Raw genomic sequence first — 21,898 nt, 5'->3', positions numbered from 1 at the left:
TAAAGAAATAGAAAATTTACAAACGTGTCATTTTATATGAGAGAGTAATACTCTGCCACCCTTACTCAAAATTTGTTTGAACTTGCAATTAAAACGGTCTTCAGTATTTGGATACAATTATTTCTAATACTTAAAATAAATATATCAATTAATATTTTGTTAAGAAGAAAGCACATTCACTGTTCAACAAGACCCAAATTCCTGTTACGCACATTCACTGTTCACCAAGACCCAAATTCCTGTTACGCCACTCTCTGAAATTACGAAAATACCAAAAATATCACTTTGTTATATCTACACTGTACTCTGACTGAATACATAGAATTTTACAAAAATGCCACTGTAATTTAGTAAAGACAAATACCTCTGAAATTTCAAAAATTTACAACTTTGCCATTTCTTAAGAATACGAAAGAAAATTCTAGATACGATTACAAAATACCAAAATTATCCAGACATTTCTGGATAATATCGTGACATTTCTGGATTGTCACTCTTTTTCAATCCTCGCCCTATAAATAATCTGCAAAGAGAACAAAGCAAACATCAGCACTAAACCTTTCCTGCTCATCTCTCTCTCAACCTGTAAAAAAAAAACACTCAACACACATATACACACTCGGCAAAAGAACAACACATACACACAACACACATACTTGATCAATTTCAACTAATTAACTACGCTCTCCAAAATAATCATATCAGTATTAGAGACGTAAATTCCAATTGCCATTGTTTTCTTTATGGTTTGTAGTATGGTTTTCGCTTCTCATTTATGTGAACTACAATAAAAGATTTTTCCCCTTTTTCTTACGGTCTTATCAAAGAATATCAGGACAAAAAATCTAATTGAATGACCACGAATCAAAACATTTGATCTTCATTTAAGGTAATCTTCATTTCTCAAACCATGAAACAAAATCAACAAACCAAGAAAATCAGTTTCCAAATAGAATTCTTTACCAGCAGTTTCAAACAAGAAACAAAAGCCAACAAGAGTTGACAATATTTGATCTTCTTTCCAAATAATTTTCTATTTTCATACTAAATTAATCACTCGAGTGAAAAAAAAAATCATGAAACATACATTTAAAAAGCCGTTGTATATCATAATCATAGCTTTCAATGTCCGGAAAAAAAAAAGTTAAAAAAAAAGAAAAAAAAAAGGATGTCTGATTCTGAGACTCTGAGATAACAAGAATGGCACGAAGTTTGATATACAGGATGTCTAAATATCAACAGTAAGGAAAACATCATTTTTCAAACAATGATCCAACCGGTACATAAATTACACAAAGATTCACCAATACATAAACGAACAAATTGAAGGACAAACTAACCTCCAACCTTACCAATCCATACACACTAATTATTCGCAGCAAAAAAAAAGCAAGATGGGGACACATAAAGACACAATTTCTGAACAAAGATAGAAATGATATCAGGTCATACACTTCACACACACATACACTTACAGAAAGAGACAGCGATGAAAATGGAGAGGGCCCTAAGCCTAACTAATCAGATCGAAAAAAAATAACATAATTTTTTATAATCAATATTTACAACTAGAAATATAGAAATATAACTTCAAATTTTAAAATATTGAATATCGACAATAAACGAGGAAAAAATGTATGATAATGGGTATATCAGGAATTTATAGTAAGCAAACAAAAGCAGTGTAAGAATCCGTATATTTTTCACTTACATTACACGGAGACTTTCTTCAGACATAACCTCAGAGCTTTCCATCGATCGAGAAAGAAATCAGATCTGAAAATAAAATCACCAAAACCATAATATATCAAACAAAAGGAAAAAAAAAAGAATTGATAGCAAGGAAATCGCAGAGGAAAATAAATAAAGAATCGATGGCAAGGAAATCGCAGAGTATCGGGAGCTTCCCGGCCGTCGCTTTGAACCACGCCACCGCTTGGGGCCGGGATTCCGAATCGACGCCGAAAAATCGTGGAACCGCAAGTGATGACGGCGTGGAGAGAAATCTGAATAGATAGTTGCTATAAAAGAGGGCATATTCGTTTCGCTTCGTCTCAGCTCTGTTGATTGGTGAATAAAGAGGATCGATCAACTGTAGAAAGCGAAGAGAGAGCGGTGAGAGACATTTCGTTTTTTTTTTCAGTGATTTAAGTTTTTTTATTTTCTTCATCAATTATTTAGGTTTAGGTGTGTTTATTTATACTCTTAGATTTTAGTCATTTGTAGGCCGTAAGATAGCACTTTTCCTCTTATCCAACGGTTAAAAATCGAAATTGTAAAATGTTGAGGATTGTCGTTATATTGAAACAAAAAATACGAATTTCGATAAAAAAAAAAAAATAAAAAAAAAAAGAAACAAAAAATAAGAAGCCGTCGTTTGGACTTGGGCTGATATTTTGGACATGGGCCACATATATTTTCACCAGAAAATTTTGTACCCTTTATAAAGCTCATATATAAAAATATAAATAAAATGAAAATATGATAATTTTTATATTAAATAAAGGGCATAAAATATTAAAACATATGTCTAATAATTTAGTTATTAAAAAATAATTTATTTCTATTAATGATTTTAACGGTTTCAAGTGAACTATCCTTCTCATATTTTACATAAATATAGATCATTAAAATTTGTACTATATATCTATTTAAATTTGTGTGTATATATATATATATATATATATATATATATATACTATGTTTAATGTAATATTAAAAAAAATTTAAATTTATATTAAATATGAAATTAGCGCTGTAATGAATCATTTTTCATAATACGTTATTTTTATCTAAGGGGTAAAATTTGTATTCTTTTTTTTTCAAATAAAGAAACTTTGATTTTATCAAGCATAAAAAATTACATTTCATAATTTATTATCCTATCAAAATAAAATAAGTGTCTTCTTTATTTTGTACACAATTCAAAAAGGAATGTATATCTTTATTTGTATTAATGTTTAGTCAAATAGTTTTCCGATAATATATTATTTGCATGGCTATGGCTAAATACATATATAAATATATATTATAATTCTTTCAACTATATATTTATTGTTGCAATTGTGTAATTACATATTTTGACTAGATATTATTTTCTTATGATAAGAAAACAATAAATTCTGGGCATAACTTATTATCTTAAAAATGCAACAAGCACTCCCGTTGCAACGCGCGGGTCTCTCGCTTATATATATGAATTTGTTTCGTTTGATTTAAACTTTGTATTTGTATCAAACGATTTCGTAATCAGTTTTATTCGAACAAGAAATATACATACATTTACAGAAGTATATATATATATTTAGGATGTTTTGAAGTTATTTTTTTTTTCTCTCTCTTTGAAAATTACAGAGGTCTTTTTTTTTTTACTTCTGATAATCGTATTAAAATATAAAGTTGTCGTTCCTCCGGCCGCACTCGAGCCAAGTGTTGGAACTCGAGAGTCTCGAGTTGTCGTTCCTCCGGTCGGAGGCGTTCTTAAAGGAGAGAAAGGGGTGTGACTACGCTTCTTATGAGCTGCCTACGTACCTGAGCACAACAGGATCAAGTCATATCATAGTTCAATGCGTGTGTGTTTGCTATGTGAGGCGCGGAGCCTGAAAGGTCTACTTGACAGTGGAAACAGAGCGCAGAGAAGTCCTCGGCGATGTTTCAAGACTCTAGAATCGAGTGACCCGAGAGAGAATGTGTGTTTTTTTCTCTTGGAGGTGAGGGAGATTCTCAGTAGAGAATTCTTGGTGTAGCTGTGTTCGGGAGATTAAACGCTCGATTAGAGAAATTGTGTGCAGAAAGTCTCTAGCGATGTTTCAGAACTCTAAGAGCAAGTAATCTTGAGGAAGAATAAATGTGTCATTGACCCTCTCTGTGGATGGGTATATATAGTGGATGTGGAGGCCTAGAAGAGCCTCTTGACGCACCTCATGAAGCGTACTGCGGATTTGGGGCGTGCGGCGGTCTTAGAGCGCGCATGGAGTGCACGTCCGAGGTCGTGCACTGGTGCGCCACGCCTAGTATATGGCACGGCATGCCATGTCCTGTGAGCGCCTTCTTTTTTGAGGCGCGCGTGGTGCACCTTTGAGGAGCAGGCGGCGCGGCATGCTGAGGGGTAGGCGCGGTGCGCCGAGCCCCTGTTCATCGCATGGGCGCGAGTGAGCTATGCTTCGTAGAATTTGAGCTTGGACTTTTGGGCCGATTTGCGTGGGCTTTAGCCTTTGTGGGCTTTGATGGGCTTTTTCGTGGCCCGACCCGTTGGGCCTTCAAATTCTGAATTCCACGTAAGTCGCGTGGAATTTAATGTTTGGATTTTCTGAGAACGACCGACAATATTAGCCCCCAAGTTCATCACTCGGGAAGCCCAGGGGATGAATTTCAGTCATTTTATGCCGGGTGTTTAAGGAAAACTGATTTCCCAAAACTTCGCTATCGCAAAATTATTATTATTTTTTTGGTGGCGCTGCACGTGGTCTGGTCGGCCATAGAGGAATTTTTTTCTTTTCCACCCTTCTATGTGACTATAAATAGGAACAAAACTCACATATTTTTCACATATGCACGTGCTCTCTCACACCTTAGTGTATCTCTCTACACTAGTGCATAATGGAAAATCAATTCCCCTTCTCAACCGAAGATCCTGAGGTGGATTTCTCTCACTTGCTTCAGGACCCCGAGAATGCAGTGAGTGATCTATTTGTGGAATTGTAGAAGATTCCATTGCACGTGAATGAGGATCCAAGTGGAATCGAGCAGTGGCACGAAGTGGACGAGGAAGTAGGTCAACCCGGTGCGCCAGGAGGAGGTGCACCGGGAGGAGGTCTTCCACACCTCGTGATCAACCTGGTTGCGCGCGACGCGACGCGCGTACCATGCGATAGAGAGGTACGTGACCTACCTAAGCTCAGCGCATTACGCCGAGCGTTCGAATTAGACGCTTCAGGTACATAAAAGGGTTGTGTTGACACCGCCTTGTTGGTTTCGTCAGAGTGTTCTAGACGAGATCAACTGCTTGGACATCTTTGGGCCGGAATAAGAAGTCCTACCGTGGAGCATCCGAAGAAGGTGATGGCAACCGTCTCGGTCGTCTTGAAGGGCGAGGGCTATCTTGCCGGATCAAGGCGTGCTGGTTCCAATGTCTCGGACACAGAGTCTAGTGTATCGGCGAAGTCTATGGAGAAAGACGGAGTGGTCTCGTGTAAGACTTTGCTACTCTGGAAGGCTTCGATGGCTCAGCGATCTATGCTTCAATTCTCGATCACCTATCGATCATATGTCGGTCTAAGGGAGGCATACGCCATTCTGACGTCTGTGGCGCTTCTTCATCCTCTTCCAAGAGATCGACTGTTTCTCCCGCGGCATGGATTTTCCGTGGTGGCCGTGGCGAGTCATCGGTGCGGGCTACGTTTTTCTTTTCAGCCCATCGTCCAGTAGATCCTCCCACGATTGGGGGTGCATGCCTATGACGTGACCACAGAGTTTTATCGCTTGGTTGCGATGTGCCACATGGAGTGGCATTGCTAGACTGAGCGCGCCATGACTATTGATGGCTTCTGTAATCTTGTTGCGGTTTTCATTACGCCGAGGCCGCCTGGCTTTCACATGGCTCATGATCGCCATAAAACTAAGTTGATCACGGATATTGAGACCCCTAGCACAAAAATATGGTCGTGAGTCTCAATTGATTCTTTCGAAGCAGCGCCACTCCATTTGGCCCTCTTGCTAACTTTTCTACCGATGCGGGGATAGATAGTCTTAAGTTTGTGGAGGAGATGCGAAGCATGTCGGATGCTCGGAAGGCGAGTGAGCGATTTCATTCGCTAGAGTTAATGGCGTTGACTGAGTGGTTCGTGTCTTTCCCTTCTAGTCCTTCGAATGTTCCACGAGCAGAGGAAGTCCCTCATGCCGCGTCGTCTCCCATGAGTGCCGGTTTTTACCAGGTATTTTTGCCTTTTACTTTGTGACTTTCACATCTATTGGTCAGAGTCTTGACCTTTGTTGTATTTTACATGTTCCTTAACCAGGGAGAGGGCTCGGACGCGTTTGGCGAAATATTCCCAAGACTCGAAGGCATTGGCAGCGACTCATTCTCGAACCATAGTGCGGAACATCAAGGAAAATTCTAGTGCCAATCGCTCGGTCGAGCATGGTCCCCGTGCTTCTTTGAAGAGGACTTCGTCATCGGCACCTCCGAATGCGCCTACAGACTTGAAGCGGATGCGAGCTCGATGATTAAGGCGGAGGCCTTGGAGGTCAAAAGAAAGTGTTCTCAGGACCTTCAAGAGTCACATTTGAAGGTGTGGAAGGGTGTCGTATTGGGTAATGGCGTGGAATTCTTCTGTAATGGCGTCTTTGACGCACATAGGGTAAGTTTCCTCTGCTTGTCTTATTGCATCATTTTATGATGGATCTCCTTTGTTGACTTGTTCTTCTGATTGCTTTAGGTTCTTTCACGTGCAACATGGGGTGAAAAGATTCTATACGACCTCATTTGGCCATGGGAGTCATCCAAGAGGAACTTGCTCAAGCAAAATCTCAGCTAGCTCGGGTCGAGTGGGGTTTCCACTCAAGGACGGAGTTCGCGAGTATTTCCGAGCAGCTTCGGGAGACTTATGTGGAACTAGGAGTCGTCCAAGATCGGTGTGATCGTGCCCAATCGACGGCTGCGAGGATGTCGATAGAGTTGACTATAAAGCGTTAAGCTCTCGAAGTGGTGACTCAGTCAACAGAAGTCTTCTGGAGCGAGGTGCACTACCTTCGATGCCGATTGGGCACCGAATGGTTGAGTTGAACATTGTATAGGGTCATTTCATGTCGATCGATGCTGCACGTGTCAAGGTAGAGCACGAGCACGGCTCTTTGACAGAGGAGTTTGCTTTACTGACTGCGGAGAAGGCAGAAGTGGACCGACTTGCATCCGACTTACAGGACAACTTCGACGTCGGGGTCGACGAGGCTAGGCATGCCGCAGCGGTCGAATTTTTGAAAGCAACCGCGGCTGAGAATGTCTCTCAGGGGGGATGGGTCACTTTCTCCTTCTTTGACTCTTTGTTCCCGTCACTTGACGGGGTTGAGCCTTCTGATTATGGAGAAGAACATGCCTACTTTGAGTGGTCATTTTATTTTCTACGCAAGTATTTGGTGCATTGTTTTCCTTAGGAATTTACTTTTTCAACGCACCTGTCTTATAGTTTGCTTTTTAATTTTTTTTTTAAGTAGTTACTCCTTTATATGAGATATTTTTTTCTTTTGAGTTCGAATTCTATCTCTTTCCTTATTTTTGTTAACAAATCTGCTCATCTTGATCGTCGATGTGTGTTTTTATTCTGATTAGCCGTGGCGTATTTCGGTAGGCACATGTCCTTGTCGATTGTTTTGACAAGTCTTCTGCTTTTGGCAGCTCTTATTCCCATTGCATTTCTACCTTGGCATGCTTTCCTGTGCGGAAAGGCCTTAGACATATGAATCATTATATGGTTTGTGTCCTTATCGCCGAGCGAGCGTGTCGCTTATTTAGGTTGAGGTGAGTCTATCGCAATGTTGCGACTGTGTGTGTACGCCGTGTTTGGCGTCGTTGAGTGTGCTACGTGTGACAACTTGGTACGTCGTGTGAGATGAATTTTGTGCGTCATGATAGATGGCTTAGGTTGCGCATAGCGTGGCGACTTAGGTGCATCTCGAGGGACAGCTTTGGTGCACCGTGTATGGTGAATTTGGTGCGTCGTGAAAGATGGCTTAAGGTGCGTGGAAGATGGCTTAGGTACGTTGTGGTAGACGGCTTAGGTGCGTCTCAAGGGACGGCTTGGGTGCACCATTAAGGATGGCTTATTTTGCTACTCATCGACGTCTTGAGTGCACTGTTAGGGGCAACTTAGTGTGCATCTCATGGATGTCTTGAATTCGCTGTTATGGGCGGCTTAGTGTGCACCATGTATGGTGACTTTGTCTGCATCTCTTGGATGTCTTGCAGCACGTCGCGGAGGTGTCTTAGGGTGCACCGTGTATGGTGACTTTGCTTGCATTTCTTGGATGTCTTACAACGCGCCATGGAGGCCTCTTAGGGTGCACCGTGTATGGTAACTTAAGTCCTTATTCCCGTTTGTGTTTGGGTTGAGACTTAAGTTTTTTTTTTTTTGCTCGAGCGTGTTTTCTTGAAGATCTCCTTACGCCTTGCCTATGTCACTAGCCCCTCAAGTTTTTGAGTTTACAAGCGTTGCATTGATGATTGTAAGACTTTGATAAAGTGGATTTTTAAAAGAAAATCTCGACTGCGAAAATTTTGAAACCCTACAATATTGGCTTGTAGGCCTTGTTGAATTTAGGAAAACAAAGTAATAAAATGGGGAAAATTCTAGCTACTGGTAGACAGCCTCAAGTGTTTTGCACTCCAAGGGCGACAGATCGGGGTCTCATCCGTGTACTCGAAATAGTAGGTCCCATTATGTATGACTTGGCGGACTCTGCAGGGTCCTTCTTAGTTTGGGCCGAGGACACCGGTGCCTTGTACTTGAGTGTTTTGAAACACTCGCTTGAGTACAAGGCTTTCGATGGCGAATATTTGCCGCTTGATTTAGGAGTTTGGAGTTCTTCTTCACCAAGTAGGCGACCATGTTAGGTTCCTTGGCAGTATAATCATCTTTAACTTGGTTTACAATCAACTGCGAGTCGCAATGTATTAACATGTTTTTGGCGCCGAGCTTTTGTGCTAGCTCTACCCCTATGATGAAGGTTTCATATTCGACTTCATTGTTAGACACATGGAATCCGTAGTGGAATGTGTACCGTAACTTCTCCCCGTCGAGATTAGTTAATATGATGTCGTCGTAAGCCCCCGGGACATTAGATGCTCCGTCTACGTGTAATTCCCAGATGGGACCCGTTGGATCAACCTTTTTTTTTTTAATCAACAAGTTGTTGGTCGAGTCGTCCTTCACTATTCCCATGTTGGAAATGTAGGAGAAATCTGCCACGAAGTCGACTAAGGCTTGACCCTTTATAGCCATTCTTGGGTGGAACTCAATCCCGTACTCGCTCAATTCTTGGGACCAGATCGCCATGCTAGTCGATGTTCCATTTTGAAGAGATTTACCAATCGGGTGCTCAGTTTGGATTGCAATAGGATGAGCTTGAAAATATAGGCGTAGCTTTTTGGCTATCATTACGAGAGCTAGAGAAAGTTTCTCGATCTTGTTGTAGCATGTTTCATCGTCAGGTAAGGCCTTACTCACGTAGTAGATCGGCCATTGGACTTTTATATTCTCCGCGAATTAGAGCGGCGCTTACTACTCCTTTGGAGACGGCGAGATAGATGTAAAGCATCTTACCCTGTTTTTATTTGGAGAAGAATTGTGGAGACCCGAAGTTGGCCATCATCTCTTGGAAGGCTTTCTCGCAATCGTCAGTCCACTCAAAGCCGTCTGTTTTCTTAAGAGCTCTGAAGAACTGTTGACACTTATCGGTTGCTTTAACACGAAGTGCGTTAGAGTAGCAATTCGACTAGTCAAGCTTTGCATCTCTTTGACTCGTCTTGGAGACTTCATTTCAAGGAGTACATTGATCTTTTCAGGATTCGCTTCTATCCCTCGTCGGCTGACGATGTAACTCATAAATTTTTCGGATTTGGCCCCGAACACGCATTTGTTGGGGTTGAGCTTCATTTTGTAGCGGCGAAGGATGTGAACATCTCCTTTAGGTTGCACACGTGATTGGTTTCCAATAGGATTTTAACGAGCATGTCGTCCACGTATTTTACTGATTTGATTGGCGAAAATACCGATTGACTAGCCGTTGATAAGTAGCTCCCACATTGTTAAGGCCAAAAGGCATGACCTTGTAACTGTAGAGGCCTCAATCAAATTTGGTTGTAGCCTGAATAGGCATCCATGAAACTGATTAGTTCATCGCCAGATGTAGCGCCGACCTGTTGTTCGATGCGCATGAGCGGGAAGCAGCCCTTAGGGCAACCTTTGTTGAGATCTTTGGAATCTATGCAAATACGCCACTTTCCGTTAGATTTTTTCATCATTACCACGTTGGCGACCTATTTGGGGTACTTAGATTCTCGGATAAAGTTTGTGATGAGAAGTTTCTCGACCTCTTCGTTTATGGCTAGGTATCGTTCTGGGTTAAACGTTCGTCTAGCTTGCACTTTTCAATGATGTTTTGATCGTCATTCAACCTGTGCACTATGACTTCGGGGTCCATTCCAGACATGTCTACATGATTCCATGCGAATACATCCTTAAATTCCCGGAGGAAGGCAGCAAGTTGAGTTTTGATGGTGAACGGAAGTTGTGCGCCGATCTTTACAACTTGGTCAAGTTTGGATTCGTCGGAGGATGACTGACGTGAGATCGTCGGAGGTTTCAACTTTTAGTCTCTCGATTTCATCTCAAGGGTCAAGTTCTCAAATTTCCTTGCATCTTTCAGGTCGCATAATAATCATCTTCCAATTGGAAGATCGTGTTAACCCTTTTTCTGGCAAATTTGGTGGTCGACTTCTTTGATGTAGCATATCCTGGCTTGGGATTGATCACCAACCATGGTGCTAATTCTTTCTTCAATGGGGAACTTCACCAGTAGGTGGTATGTCGAGGTAATAGCCCTTAGTCTGTTCAATGTGGGTCGTCCAATGATGACATTGTAATGTGACTCATGATCAACCACTAGAAAGAAACCGTGTGAACGACTTTGATGCCTTTGGGAGTTTCTAAGGTGACCGGTAGGTCAACAATGCCTTCGGTCATGACTCTCTCCCCAGCGAACCCGAATAAGGGTGTTTGAGTCGTCGTTGGGAGTAGCCCCCCGAGCTTTATGCAGTCTAGGGTTGTTTTGAACATTATATCGGCCGTACTGCCGTTGTCGATAAAAATCCTCTTCACTAGGTCATTTTCCACATGGGCTTTGAGAACTATCGTGTCATTGTGCGGATGAAAACTTGTTTGGCCTCTTTGTTGGTGAAGTACATCGTCTCGTGAGGTACGAATAGAGGTTGCTCGTAGTTGGGGTTGACGTGCTCAGTGGCGCCTTCTTGAGACGCGGCCCCTAGGAATTTTTTCCATTGTCGTACTGAATCCCCACCTTGCGGACCACCCAATATGGTTGTCACAACGTGGAGTTGCGGATTGGTGGTAGCAGTAGCTGAAATTTGGTCGACAGAATTTGATCCAACGTTGTGTTCAATGGTATGAACGACGAGTAACCCTTGAAGTTTTCAGCAAGCCACGGCTTCAGGGGCATTGGAGGTTGGCTATTGGAAGCCTGACTTCATTTGTTTTGTCTCTTTTGGGAGTCGCCTTGCTTGTGGCAAGGTTTTTCCTGACGACGAGAGCTCTAATCCTTGCTCTTGCGGTCCTCGAGGTAATCTTTGACTCCCATGAAAGTCTTGGAAAGAGTCATTAATTCGACCATGGTAGAAGGGACACGGCCAACAACGGACTTCAAGAAGTCGCTCATGTGCAAGCCTTCAATGATCGTGGCAATTACATCACTGTCGTCAAAGCGATTGATCTTATTCGATTATTTAGTGAATTCGGTGAGGTATCGTCTAAGAGACTCGCCACTCTCTTGCATGATTTACCACAAGTACATCGTGGTCTTCTTTTGGACCACAGATGTAGCAAAGCATGCTAGGAATATGTGTGATGTATAAACTTTTGTAAACGCTCGACTTGTGAATTTGAATAAAATAGACGAGTTCTATTTCAAACTCTTGTTGCATATGAGATGTCCTTAAATTTTAAATTCTTGGAAAATGATAATATTTAAGGTCGACGAAATTTCGGAATGAGAATATTCGAGTGAACTCGATATTATTTCCGAATAAAACTATTCGGAATAGACTCGGAGATTAAAAAATCTCAGGAGTAAAAATAAATTCCGAGATCCCTTAAATATATTCAAGATAACGAGAAATAATAATAATTTTCTCGGTTATTTTTCAAGATTTTTTTTAATTAATTAAGGACATGATTGTGAGATTTTATTTTAAAAGGACTTATGTGCAACATTTTGAAGGATGAGATTGAAAGAAAAAGATAAAAAAAAGGGGTCGTTTTAAGAGAGTCGTGTCAAAATTTTAGTGGGCCACTTGTTCATGGGTGGCGTGACGTGAGAGTGCCACGTATCCTCTTAATCCACTCTTCCTCTCTCATTCTCGGCCAGCTCATCATTTCACTATCCCTTTCTCTTTTTTCTTCTTCTTTCTTTCTTCTTCTCTCCTTCTCTTCTCCACCCGCGCACATCTGCAGACACAAAGAGAAAAAAAAAATTGTTGCTAGCTTGGATCTTCACTCTTGCCGACCATCATCACCAGCACCATCTCGTCTTTCTCTTCTTCTCCTTTTCTCCTCTTCGCGCGCCACACAGCACCGAGCCACCGCGCGCACATTTGCTTTTGATGATCGTTTAAGCTTGATTGTGATGTTTAGAACTCGGATCCATGAATTGGAATTGTCAATTGGATTTATTTCTTGAATTTTGGACAAATTTTGGTTTTTTTAGTTATCCTGCCCGTGTGGTTTTCTGAGGTTTGATTTGGTATTCTGATTGATGATACCTTGAGGCTGTGATGATTTGTTTACTCTGGGTTTTCGATTGAAAGTGTTGTCTTGGTTGAGTTGGTATCATTGGCCGTGCGACTTGTTTTGGCCGTGTGTTTGATTGTGGTCGTGGGCTTGGTTTTGGCTTTGTGATTCGGTTTCATTGTTTTGTGATAATAATTATGAGCCTCGGGTTGATGATTGTGTGATCGTTTTTGTGTGATAGCGTTTAGTTACTTGGATCCGTGTTGAGTTTACTTGGTTGATTGGGTTCGGGTTTTAAGTTGTGAAATCGGGATTTGGATTTTGGAAGTTTATAAGAGTTTGGAATTAAGGATATTAACTTGTCATCGAATTCCGGGTTGAATTACAGATCTTGACAGACGAGCGGCAAACCGAGGAGTCGAAGGCGGCTGTGGTACCTTGCGTTTGTCACCTTTAGTCGGTGGATATCCTCCTCCATCTCCCTGATGCGGTCGTCCCGACTATCTGGAGATTGAGATGGTGAGCAAGTCGAGTTCTCTTTGGGAAGCGACTCTTTGTCACCATACGATCGAGAGCCCAAGAAAGATTTTTTTGGTCACGGTAGCATTATCGAGGTTGCTAACGCCCTCAGAACGCACAGGCGGTTGATTACTCATCTTTTCTAAAGTCTGAGAAAATAGATTTTTCATAAGGAAATAAGAAGATGATTAGAAGGGATTTTGGGCTGTGAAAGTTAGGAAAGACCCCTTCTTCTAGCGCCAAAATATTGTCGCACGAAAATGAACAACAATTTAAAGATTCGGGCGGTTCGACACAAGGCTAGACCAAGTGGCTGTACCCGAGCCAAGTGTGGAAACTCAAAAGTCTTGAGTTGTCGTTCTTCCAATCGGAGGCGTTCTCCAAAGAGAGAAATGGGTGACTGCACTTCTTATTAGCTACGTGCGTACTTGAGCACAACGGTATCAAGTCATATCATAGTTCAATACGTGTGTGCTCGCTATGTAAGGCGCAGAGCCTAAAAGGTGTGATCGAAAGAGGAAACAGAACGCATAGAAGTCCTCGACAATATTTCAAGACTCTAGAATCGAGTGACCCAAGAGAGAATGTGTGTTTTCTCTTGGAGGTGAGGGATATTCTCAGTAGAGAATTCTTGGCGCAGCCGTGAACGGGAGAATAAACGCTTGATTAGAGAAGCTGTGTGTAGAAAGTCTCTAACAGCGTTTCAGAACTCTAAGAGCGAGTAATCTTGTGGAAGAATGAATGTGTCTTTGACCCTCTCAGAGTATTTATAGTGGATGTGGAGGCCTAGGTGGACCTCTGTACGCACCTAATGAAGCGCACCGCAGATTTGGGATGCTCAGCGGTCTTGGAGCACGCATGCGGGGCAGCGCAATGGCGCGCCGCGCTTAGTACATGGCGCGACGCGCTATGTCTTGTGCTTTTTTAAGGCGCGCACGGTGCGCCTTTGAAGAGCAGGTTGCGGCGCTGAAGGGTAGGCGTGGTGAGCTGGGCCCTTCGCGCGCCGTATGTTCGTTGCGTTGTGCGCGAGTGAGCTCTGCTTCGTGCACGAGTGAGCTGGGACTTTTGGGCCATTTTACGTGAGCTTTAGCCTTCATGGGCTTTGATGAGATTTTTCGTAGCCTAGCCCGTTGGGTCTTAGAATTCGGAATTCCACGCAAGCCGCGTGAAATTTAATAATTCGGCTCTAATAACGACCGACAACAAAGTGATTATTTAGTTACTTGCCATGTATATTAGGATGAAGAAGCTATTATTTTAGTACTTACAGTTTCAAATCCCTTGATGTACTATTTTCTTAACTTTTTGTATTTTTCATGCAGATAGTTATTAAAACGTGGGAGTGAGTGAGGATATTAGTCAGTAGGTTCAAAATTGTTACTAAATCCCTTATAGTCTGAGAAATATAGTCTGAGAACTAAATATAAGTAAAATTGAAGATTTTTCTAAAATCAACTAAAACATAAAATTACAAATGTATTAGTGGGGCCATATATGTATGTTAAATACAATTTTTTGGCATGTGATTTAGCGAAATCTGTTCAACCCAATATGTTAATAAAATATCACAACTTCACATATTAGACTCGTGAAAAAAAATCACTAAGATAAGAAAACCGGACAAATAATAACAAGAAAATTTTAGTTCCCAACCTAAATAAAAGAGATTTTTTTTTTTTACTAAATCCCTTATAGTCTGAGAAATATAACTTGGCATAAACAAAAAGGAAATGGCCAAAAGAATGACCGAAAGAGCAAAATTTCATTGTTGAGAAGAAAATTCATTGTTTTTTCTACAACATATATTGATCAATCAAAACCTAAGTATTGACTCGAGGCGTTTTAATTAAATTTATAGTGACAAGGGCAGTGAGAAAGAGTACAAGTTTTTTAAGACTAGAGTCCTATGGTATTTGGAAGTCCATGCATATTATTATTGTTGTGATATTTAACTCACGCAAGTGTACGTGTTGCTCAAATAATATTATTGTTACATGTATTGTTGACTTATTTTTTAGAGGCAAATTTGTCTCGGCAAGATGTGTCGCAACATGTTCCATGATATGTTGAGACATCTTAGCCGTTGTTCGCATAATCTCTATATTTAGCAAGCTTCATGATTCACCATGATTGTTAGTAGAAGGACTTCTACAAATATTTTCTCCGTCTTAATGGGTAAGGAAACATTAATTCATCTTTACGAGGTGTTGACCACTATAAAAGAAAGTTTTTTTCCCCTTAGTGATATTTGACGCATTCATTCACACAATTAGCATTCTTAGATGTGCAGGAATGGCGGACAGAGAAACTGGTTGTGTAGTGTGTATGGTGTTATTCTCTAGATGCCATTCATGATTCATAAAACGTTAGATTCTTGTTTGGGTTTTGTATTTTGGGATTCAGTATTCATGGCTGTAGACATTGAAGATAAACAAACACTTATGGAGTGTTTGAGTAGAAGTGAGGGAGCGTAAGTTGAATTCACGGTTTGTTATAGGAAAAAAAGGCTTTGAAGTGGGGATCATTCATATAAGATCATCGTGTACAATTGACTACTTTTCCTATAGTAAATTACCTTTCCAGTGGAAAAACTGCTCTTAGAGTAGGTGATGTTGCGCCGAAGTGGGATACCATTCTTTGTGTCAGTTTCTTTATACACTACTTTATATTTTTCATCTATTGCATCAGAACAAATTGTCGCATACATTGACTCTACTTTGTGTATGACATTTTGTCTCTGACTAAACAGAATTTTAAATAATAGTGTAATAAATTACACGTATCAATCACATGAGGACTAACTAATAATAATAAAAAAAAAACTAATTAAAAAATAACGCAAAGAATCAAAAGTAATTCGAAATTGGGTCTAACAAAAAAGTAGTTCAAATTTAAAAGACAATAAGCAATAAAACACTAGAAAACATTTATGAGAAAAGCTAGGGCTACGACTTCATTGGAACCAAAAAATAGTTGGATTTTTTTGGACATGAATACAAAAAAGTGTATTTTATTGGTAATTAATCTCCTTCCCAAATTAGATATTCGCTAATCTCTCTTGAGTAATCAATAAACCTGGGCAATTGTCAAACTAGTTTCCTATCCATATCTAATTCTATTGCCCTATTACATGCCTTACGATTGAGAATTCAAACAGTTACACGCCGACCTAGAGTTTTGCCTAAGATTTCAGAACGAGATATAAAATTATGATATTGACATATGTTGTTAGATACTTGAGAGATGTTATGAGATTCATTTACGTTAGCGTGTGAAATTACGCAACGTGGTTAAGATGGTTGTTTAAGATTTAGGTTGATCAAGATATTGATCAACTGATTGTTTTAAGCATATTAATCAAGGTGATAAACAAGCAAACAATCAAACAGAAAGCAATAAAGAACACAAGACAATTGGTAACCCTGTTCAGTATAAACAACCTACTCAGGGGGACTGATACGTCCAGGTAAAAGCAATCCACTATAATAAATCAACCAAGGTTATAGGAACTCTTTCCTTTGGTTATCTCCAATGGATATGGACCTAAGCACCTCTCAGATCTAAAGAATCCACCTCTGAGCTTTATCTAATCATCTCCCGAACATCAAAAGCATGTCAATGCAACACTCGATCTCACACTTAGTACGACGGTGCAAAAGCTGTGAGTTGTTCTAGGCTTGTTTTCGATGAAGATCTCTGAACATGTAGAGAGAAGAAAGAACTATGCTGTGTGTATACGCCAGACAGAGAACCAAAACCACCGACCAAAATACAAACTTTAGGTGGGATATAAATATATATATATATATATATATATATATATATATATATATATATATATATGGTTTGGTTCTCAATCCCATGAGAAAAGTCAAATCAATCGGATCCACTAAATTCGAGATCATGATCCCAAGAAAATCGGGTAACTAACTAAAACAGTTAGTTACTTGATTCCGCGTGAGGAAAAGACGTAGTTGCCCTGACCTCCAGTTACTTTAACAACTTGGTTACAATTTGTTTTGCAGAATAAACTACGCCATAAAGATACAATAGCGTGATTAGCATAGTAAGATCAAATAATCGAGCTTAGTTATAGGAATCCTAGCCATATGAGAAGACATAACCAGAACCCTTGCCTTTCTTGTACATATGTACCCCTTGTATTTTATTACTTCAGTTATAAGTTGTTAGTTTTTAGTCAATATTCATCATGATTAGTTTTTTTTAGTTCAATTTGTAGCTAACTTAATAATTCTGATCAACACTTAGTTCTCTTGAGATTAAGTCGTTCTTACAACTTCACTACTTGATCGATGCGTGCACATGCATACAAATTATTTAAAAAAATCACTAGGGTCCATGACCCCTCAGAAGGATGTTTTGGGCCCCTCCAACTTTGGTGGTGGGGCAGGAATCCCCGCTAACTAGCGACAAGAATTCACTGCCTATGTGGGGCCATGTTATGTCCCCCGCCCCCTTGCCCCATGGTGCAACCTCTAAAGTCACTTGCATAACTTATGGAACTTTTACCGTTGGTACCTTTGTTGTTTTTTGGACCTCTGCGTGACGCCACTGTAGGTTTTTCATAAGTGTCTCGATCACATTTTGGTAAGTATTCACAAGTGACGTGCGATAAAAAAAAAGCATACATCTTGGTGTTGCTTAGACAAGGGAGGCATAATCCAAATAACAAGGATAGAGATCCCCTCGGGTCATTTGATCCCACATAGGGGTTTTCGGCCCTCTACCTCCCTGGGTGGTGCGGCAAAATTCAATACCTCTATACGATAATGCAGCCCCCTGTTGCATTGCAACCTTCTGAATCTCATGTGTCTTCTATGGAACCACCTCTATCATGGGCACGTTTGTGGTTTTCTCATACTGCTGCATGTCACCGTCCTAGGTTCTCCGTAAGCATCTCGATCACGTCTTGATAAACATTCTTAAGGGTTTTGCCTATGAAAGAGGTCATACGAGGGGGATTTCGTAGAAATCGAATTCGGATTCATTCCTACTCTAGAACACAGTCATATTCGATTAAAATGTGAGATTTTGGGGATAACGCAAAAGCAAAGGATACGCTAATTTTATAAATATAATACATGATGAGTCAACGTTGCGTGCCTTGAAAGATGGGCTTGCCACAGTACGCCATAAAAAGACTCTTAAGGCCATAAAAAAAAAATCAAATGACTTGCATTTAGTTTTCTTTTTTAAATAAAAGTTGCTAAAGGATTTCAATAGATAATGGGAATGAGACCCAAAAATACAAATATTTTATATCTTTTAACAAGATAAAATAAAACATCAAGACAACAATGATTCAATTCTAGAATCGATTGAAAGTACGTTGTGTGAGAACTTTTTAAGACAAGAATATAGACCACACTAAAATTCGAACAAATCGTTGGCTGTTTAAAAAAACCCTCAAAGGTTAGTGAACAAACTAAAGTACTCGAGACCACCAACCGTAGTAAAAGACTTTCGAGTGTTTGCTCCACCATAAGACTAACAAAAAACTCAAACTAAGAACTCAATATATGATGACTAAGTCATCTTATCTTTGAAACACAAAAACCACTCTCTAGTATAGTGGACAAAGCATCAAAACTTAAACAACCTAAATGCAAAAGATAAACTAAGCTAAAACTAACATATTCTCTAAAAACACAATAAGAAACAACCAACGCACGAGGGAGACGTGCTGAATGGGCCACGGAGCCGGGGGAGGCTTAGGAAGAGGATTGCGATAAAGACGTTATTGTGAGAGTAAGATATGGAGGTGGCGAAGATAAACGAATTTGAGCACCATCGGGATGGGAGAGGTAGAATTTGGTGGGTTGGGCAAGGCGAATCTGACGAGAATGGCGTGAAATGCCCCAAAAATTATGGTAAAGAAGATGACTAAAACTGTTATCTTCTCCTAGGTCGGTGAACACCGGAAAGTGGTGTCTCATTTCTTAGAGGGAGGATGGTGGTTGAGAACCAAAAATCTTAATTTTTTTAAGAGAGAAAAAGAAAGCGGAGAGAGAAAATAAATCTAAAAAGTGTGTAATGACATGCAGTTAGCTAGCTGGAGGAATAACTTGTTTGGAATTTTGCACAATATACATAATGATCACCAATTAACATCAGTTAGAACTTTGTGTTGAAAAATCTTTATCATTCTGTAGTCTCTAGAAAACATTGAATTGGTCTTTTTTTGGTTGAAAATATTAATTCAGCATAAAATATATAGTACACAATCGAATACATTAGATATTTAAAATTTGTATATCCGAAATTTGAAACACGTTCACACCAATGAAAGACCTAAACAAAGAGGTGTGCTATCAAATCTATGTAATTGGTGGTGACATTTGGATCGAGTAAATATATCTCATTTTTTTTTCACTATGTTTATTTACATTGTCTTGCAGCTTTTCCTAGTTATAAAAATAAGTTTTCAAAACTATAATGATAAATTCTCAATCATGCATAGATTGCTCCTAATTATTGTAGTAAAATTTCTCAGAAAATCTCTAATGCAGTGCTGATTTTTCTTTTAATATAAAAATGCATTATTTCGCAAACAATTTTATAAAACAGTGGGCTATATATGTTTAAAGTTCCGAATTAGAGTAAAATCTTATATGAAACTGTAGCAATATACCAGTAGAAAAACCTAGACATTCATGTTCCCAATGATTATTACAACTTCTCTTGAAAAGCAAATATAACTACCTGATTTAACTGAGTGGCAAGACCTCTTAGCTTATAGGTGACCGCTAAAAACGTGAAAAAATTTCTTTGTTAAAGGGGAAAAGCTATTCCTTATACTTTATGCTTAAATATACAATATAATAATATAATTGAATATACAAACATTTTATTACAGTCGAAAAAAAAGAGAAAAGTTATTGCATATCATAAGCTCGAATTCTCAATTGTATAAAAAATAATAATAAAATGCTACAACTACCTAATATCTTAAGTTCTTTTAAAATTTTAGCAAACATTTTATTTTATTAAAAAAATAATTCACTAAATCGAAGAAAATTGAATAAAAATATTTAATTTAATTTATTTTGATCAGACTAAAATAAATGAAATTAATTAAAATAATTAATTTAATTTACTTCGACTGATGATTTTTTTTTAATAAAATGAAATTTTGTCTATTTTTATAAAAGACGATAAATTATTGGACTACTTGCTTAATAGTCTAATTTTTCTTTTTTTTACAAGAGATAAAAGCAAAGATTAAAATGTACTTAAAAAAAAAAAAGTCGTCTTAAAAAAAAGTTAACAAAATGGTGGTAGTTTCAAATCATGTTTTTTAGTGAGTTTAATACCCATCAAACACTAGTCATATTAATATATAATCACTTATTCAATTATATTTTTTTAACAGTAATGCACACCAAAAGTAATTATATTATTTCAGAAAACATGATTATAACATTACCCCTACCAAAAGACTACAAGCGTAACACTCATGACATAAGGGCATTAAAACAATTATTTATATACGTGGTGGGTCTATATATCGGAAAGTTGGAGTATATATGTATACGTGGACAAATAGAAGAGCACAGTAAAATCATGAAGAGACCTCCTCCAAAAACTTGTACCTCCTCACTTTATTCCTAAACACTCGCCTTGTTAACCCTACGCCGGAAAAATGCTCCGACCTTGTCCTCCTCAGCCTCTCCGCCTCTTCCTTCGACGCAGCAGTGACGATCCTTTTCCTTTCAGACACCGCCGGCGATGATGATATTTCCGTCGACCTCTGCTTCTTTATCGGCCCGCTTCTCGACTTGCTTCGGCGGTGAACCTGCGCGTCGCCGATCCGACTGTTCATGGCCTTATTGATCTTCGCTGTCGGCGAATTGACGATGTTGCTGTCGTTTCTCAAGGACGACGTGGAATTGGAGGAGTTTTGAGAGTTGTCTAATAATTTGGTGTCGTCTCTTTGAGATTGAGACAGACACCAGTTGCAGATTCTGTGCGACTCTCCCACGTTTGGGTACAGATTGCTGCAATACCTGCGTTTGTAGACGATCCAGACCCAGATATGAGAAGTGAGAAATCAATACACGTCATCTTCTATTGGTTTTCATTTTATTTGCATATATGTGTACGTACCTGTGTTGGGATCTGAATTGGCAGATTTTGCACTGAAACAGCTCGTAGGAGAAGCCATAATCGCCGCACATGCAACACTCATGACAAGCAATCTTGGTTGTTGTCTCGTTTTTGTTAATTTGGACCTTCATTTTATGTATATGAAAATGTGTATATGATGTCTGTGCGTGAACAACGGAGTCGATAGGGGAGAGAAAATAGAATAGCGAGGGCAAGCTTTTTGGCCAAAGGCCAAAGCAAAAGCCAGAAAATTTCTATAGCTTCGACCGCGTTTTATATTGTGATATAATAATAATACCGAGTAATTACTCTAACAATACTGTGAGTAATTTAATAATAATAATAATAGAATTGTGATTTGAAAATTGAGCAGTATTTTTATGCCTTGTATCGGGGATAAAACAAATTTGGAGATATATTAGTTGTGGCCGACTGTCAAACGTGTGTGTATATATATATATATATATATATATAGGTTAGCAATATTACAAATAATATTGATGGAAAAATAAAGACAGAAGCAAGGAAATAAAAAGTATAACAAAAACCGGAAAAGTAACGCAAAGCAAGAAGACGGCAAGGAAAGAGTCGAGGCCCGTTGGACGCACGGTGTCCTTGAAGTTTTTTATTGCGCTCCTCAGGTGCATGATTACTTGGACGACAACCTCCCAGGATACATCGACAATAAGACACACGAAGACACCACTTAGTGTATCGACGGCGAATTAGAACAT

The 21,898-nt window shown here is 39.4% G+C and overlaps 1 protein-coding gene and 1 long non-coding RNA gene across 2 annotated transcripts; both read right to left on the bottom strand.

The window, feature by feature from the left end:
- Window positions 1-269: 269 nt before the first annotated feature.
- LOC149390658 (uncharacterized) lies at window positions 270-2,165 on the bottom strand. The gene is made up of 2 exons (XR_016300242.1): window positions 1,712-2,165; window positions 270-523 (listed from the first exon to the last, which is right to left on the bottom strand). It is a non-coding gene; the product is annotated as an uncharacterized LOC149390658 (long non-coding RNA).
- Window positions 2,166-20,433: 18,268 nt separating this feature from the next.
- LOC149390657 (uncharacterized) lies at window positions 20,434-21,437 on the bottom strand. Its single transcript, XM_089620438.1, has 2 exons — window positions 21,165-21,437; window positions 20,434-21,064 (listed from the first exon to the last, which is right to left on the bottom strand). Exons 1-2 carry the CDS (start codon window positions 21,293-21,295, stop codon window positions 20,620-20,622), a joined length of 576 nt encoding a protein of 191 aa, XP_089476564.1. The 5' UTR covers window positions 21,296-21,437; the 3' UTR covers window positions 20,434-20,619.
- Window positions 21,438-21,898: the final 461 nt, after the last annotated feature.

This window comes from Urtica dioica, chromosome 7 (genome assembly GCF_054948205.1).
Source record: "Urtica dioica subsp. dioica isolate 48M chromosome 7, U.dioica_male_clone48M_v1_H2, whole genome shotgun sequence".
Classification (NCBI taxonomy): Eukaryota; Viridiplantae; Streptophyta; class Magnoliopsida; order Rosales; family Urticaceae; genus Urtica; species Urtica dioica.
This window is presented reverse-complemented; position numbering and strand designations above follow the sequence as displayed.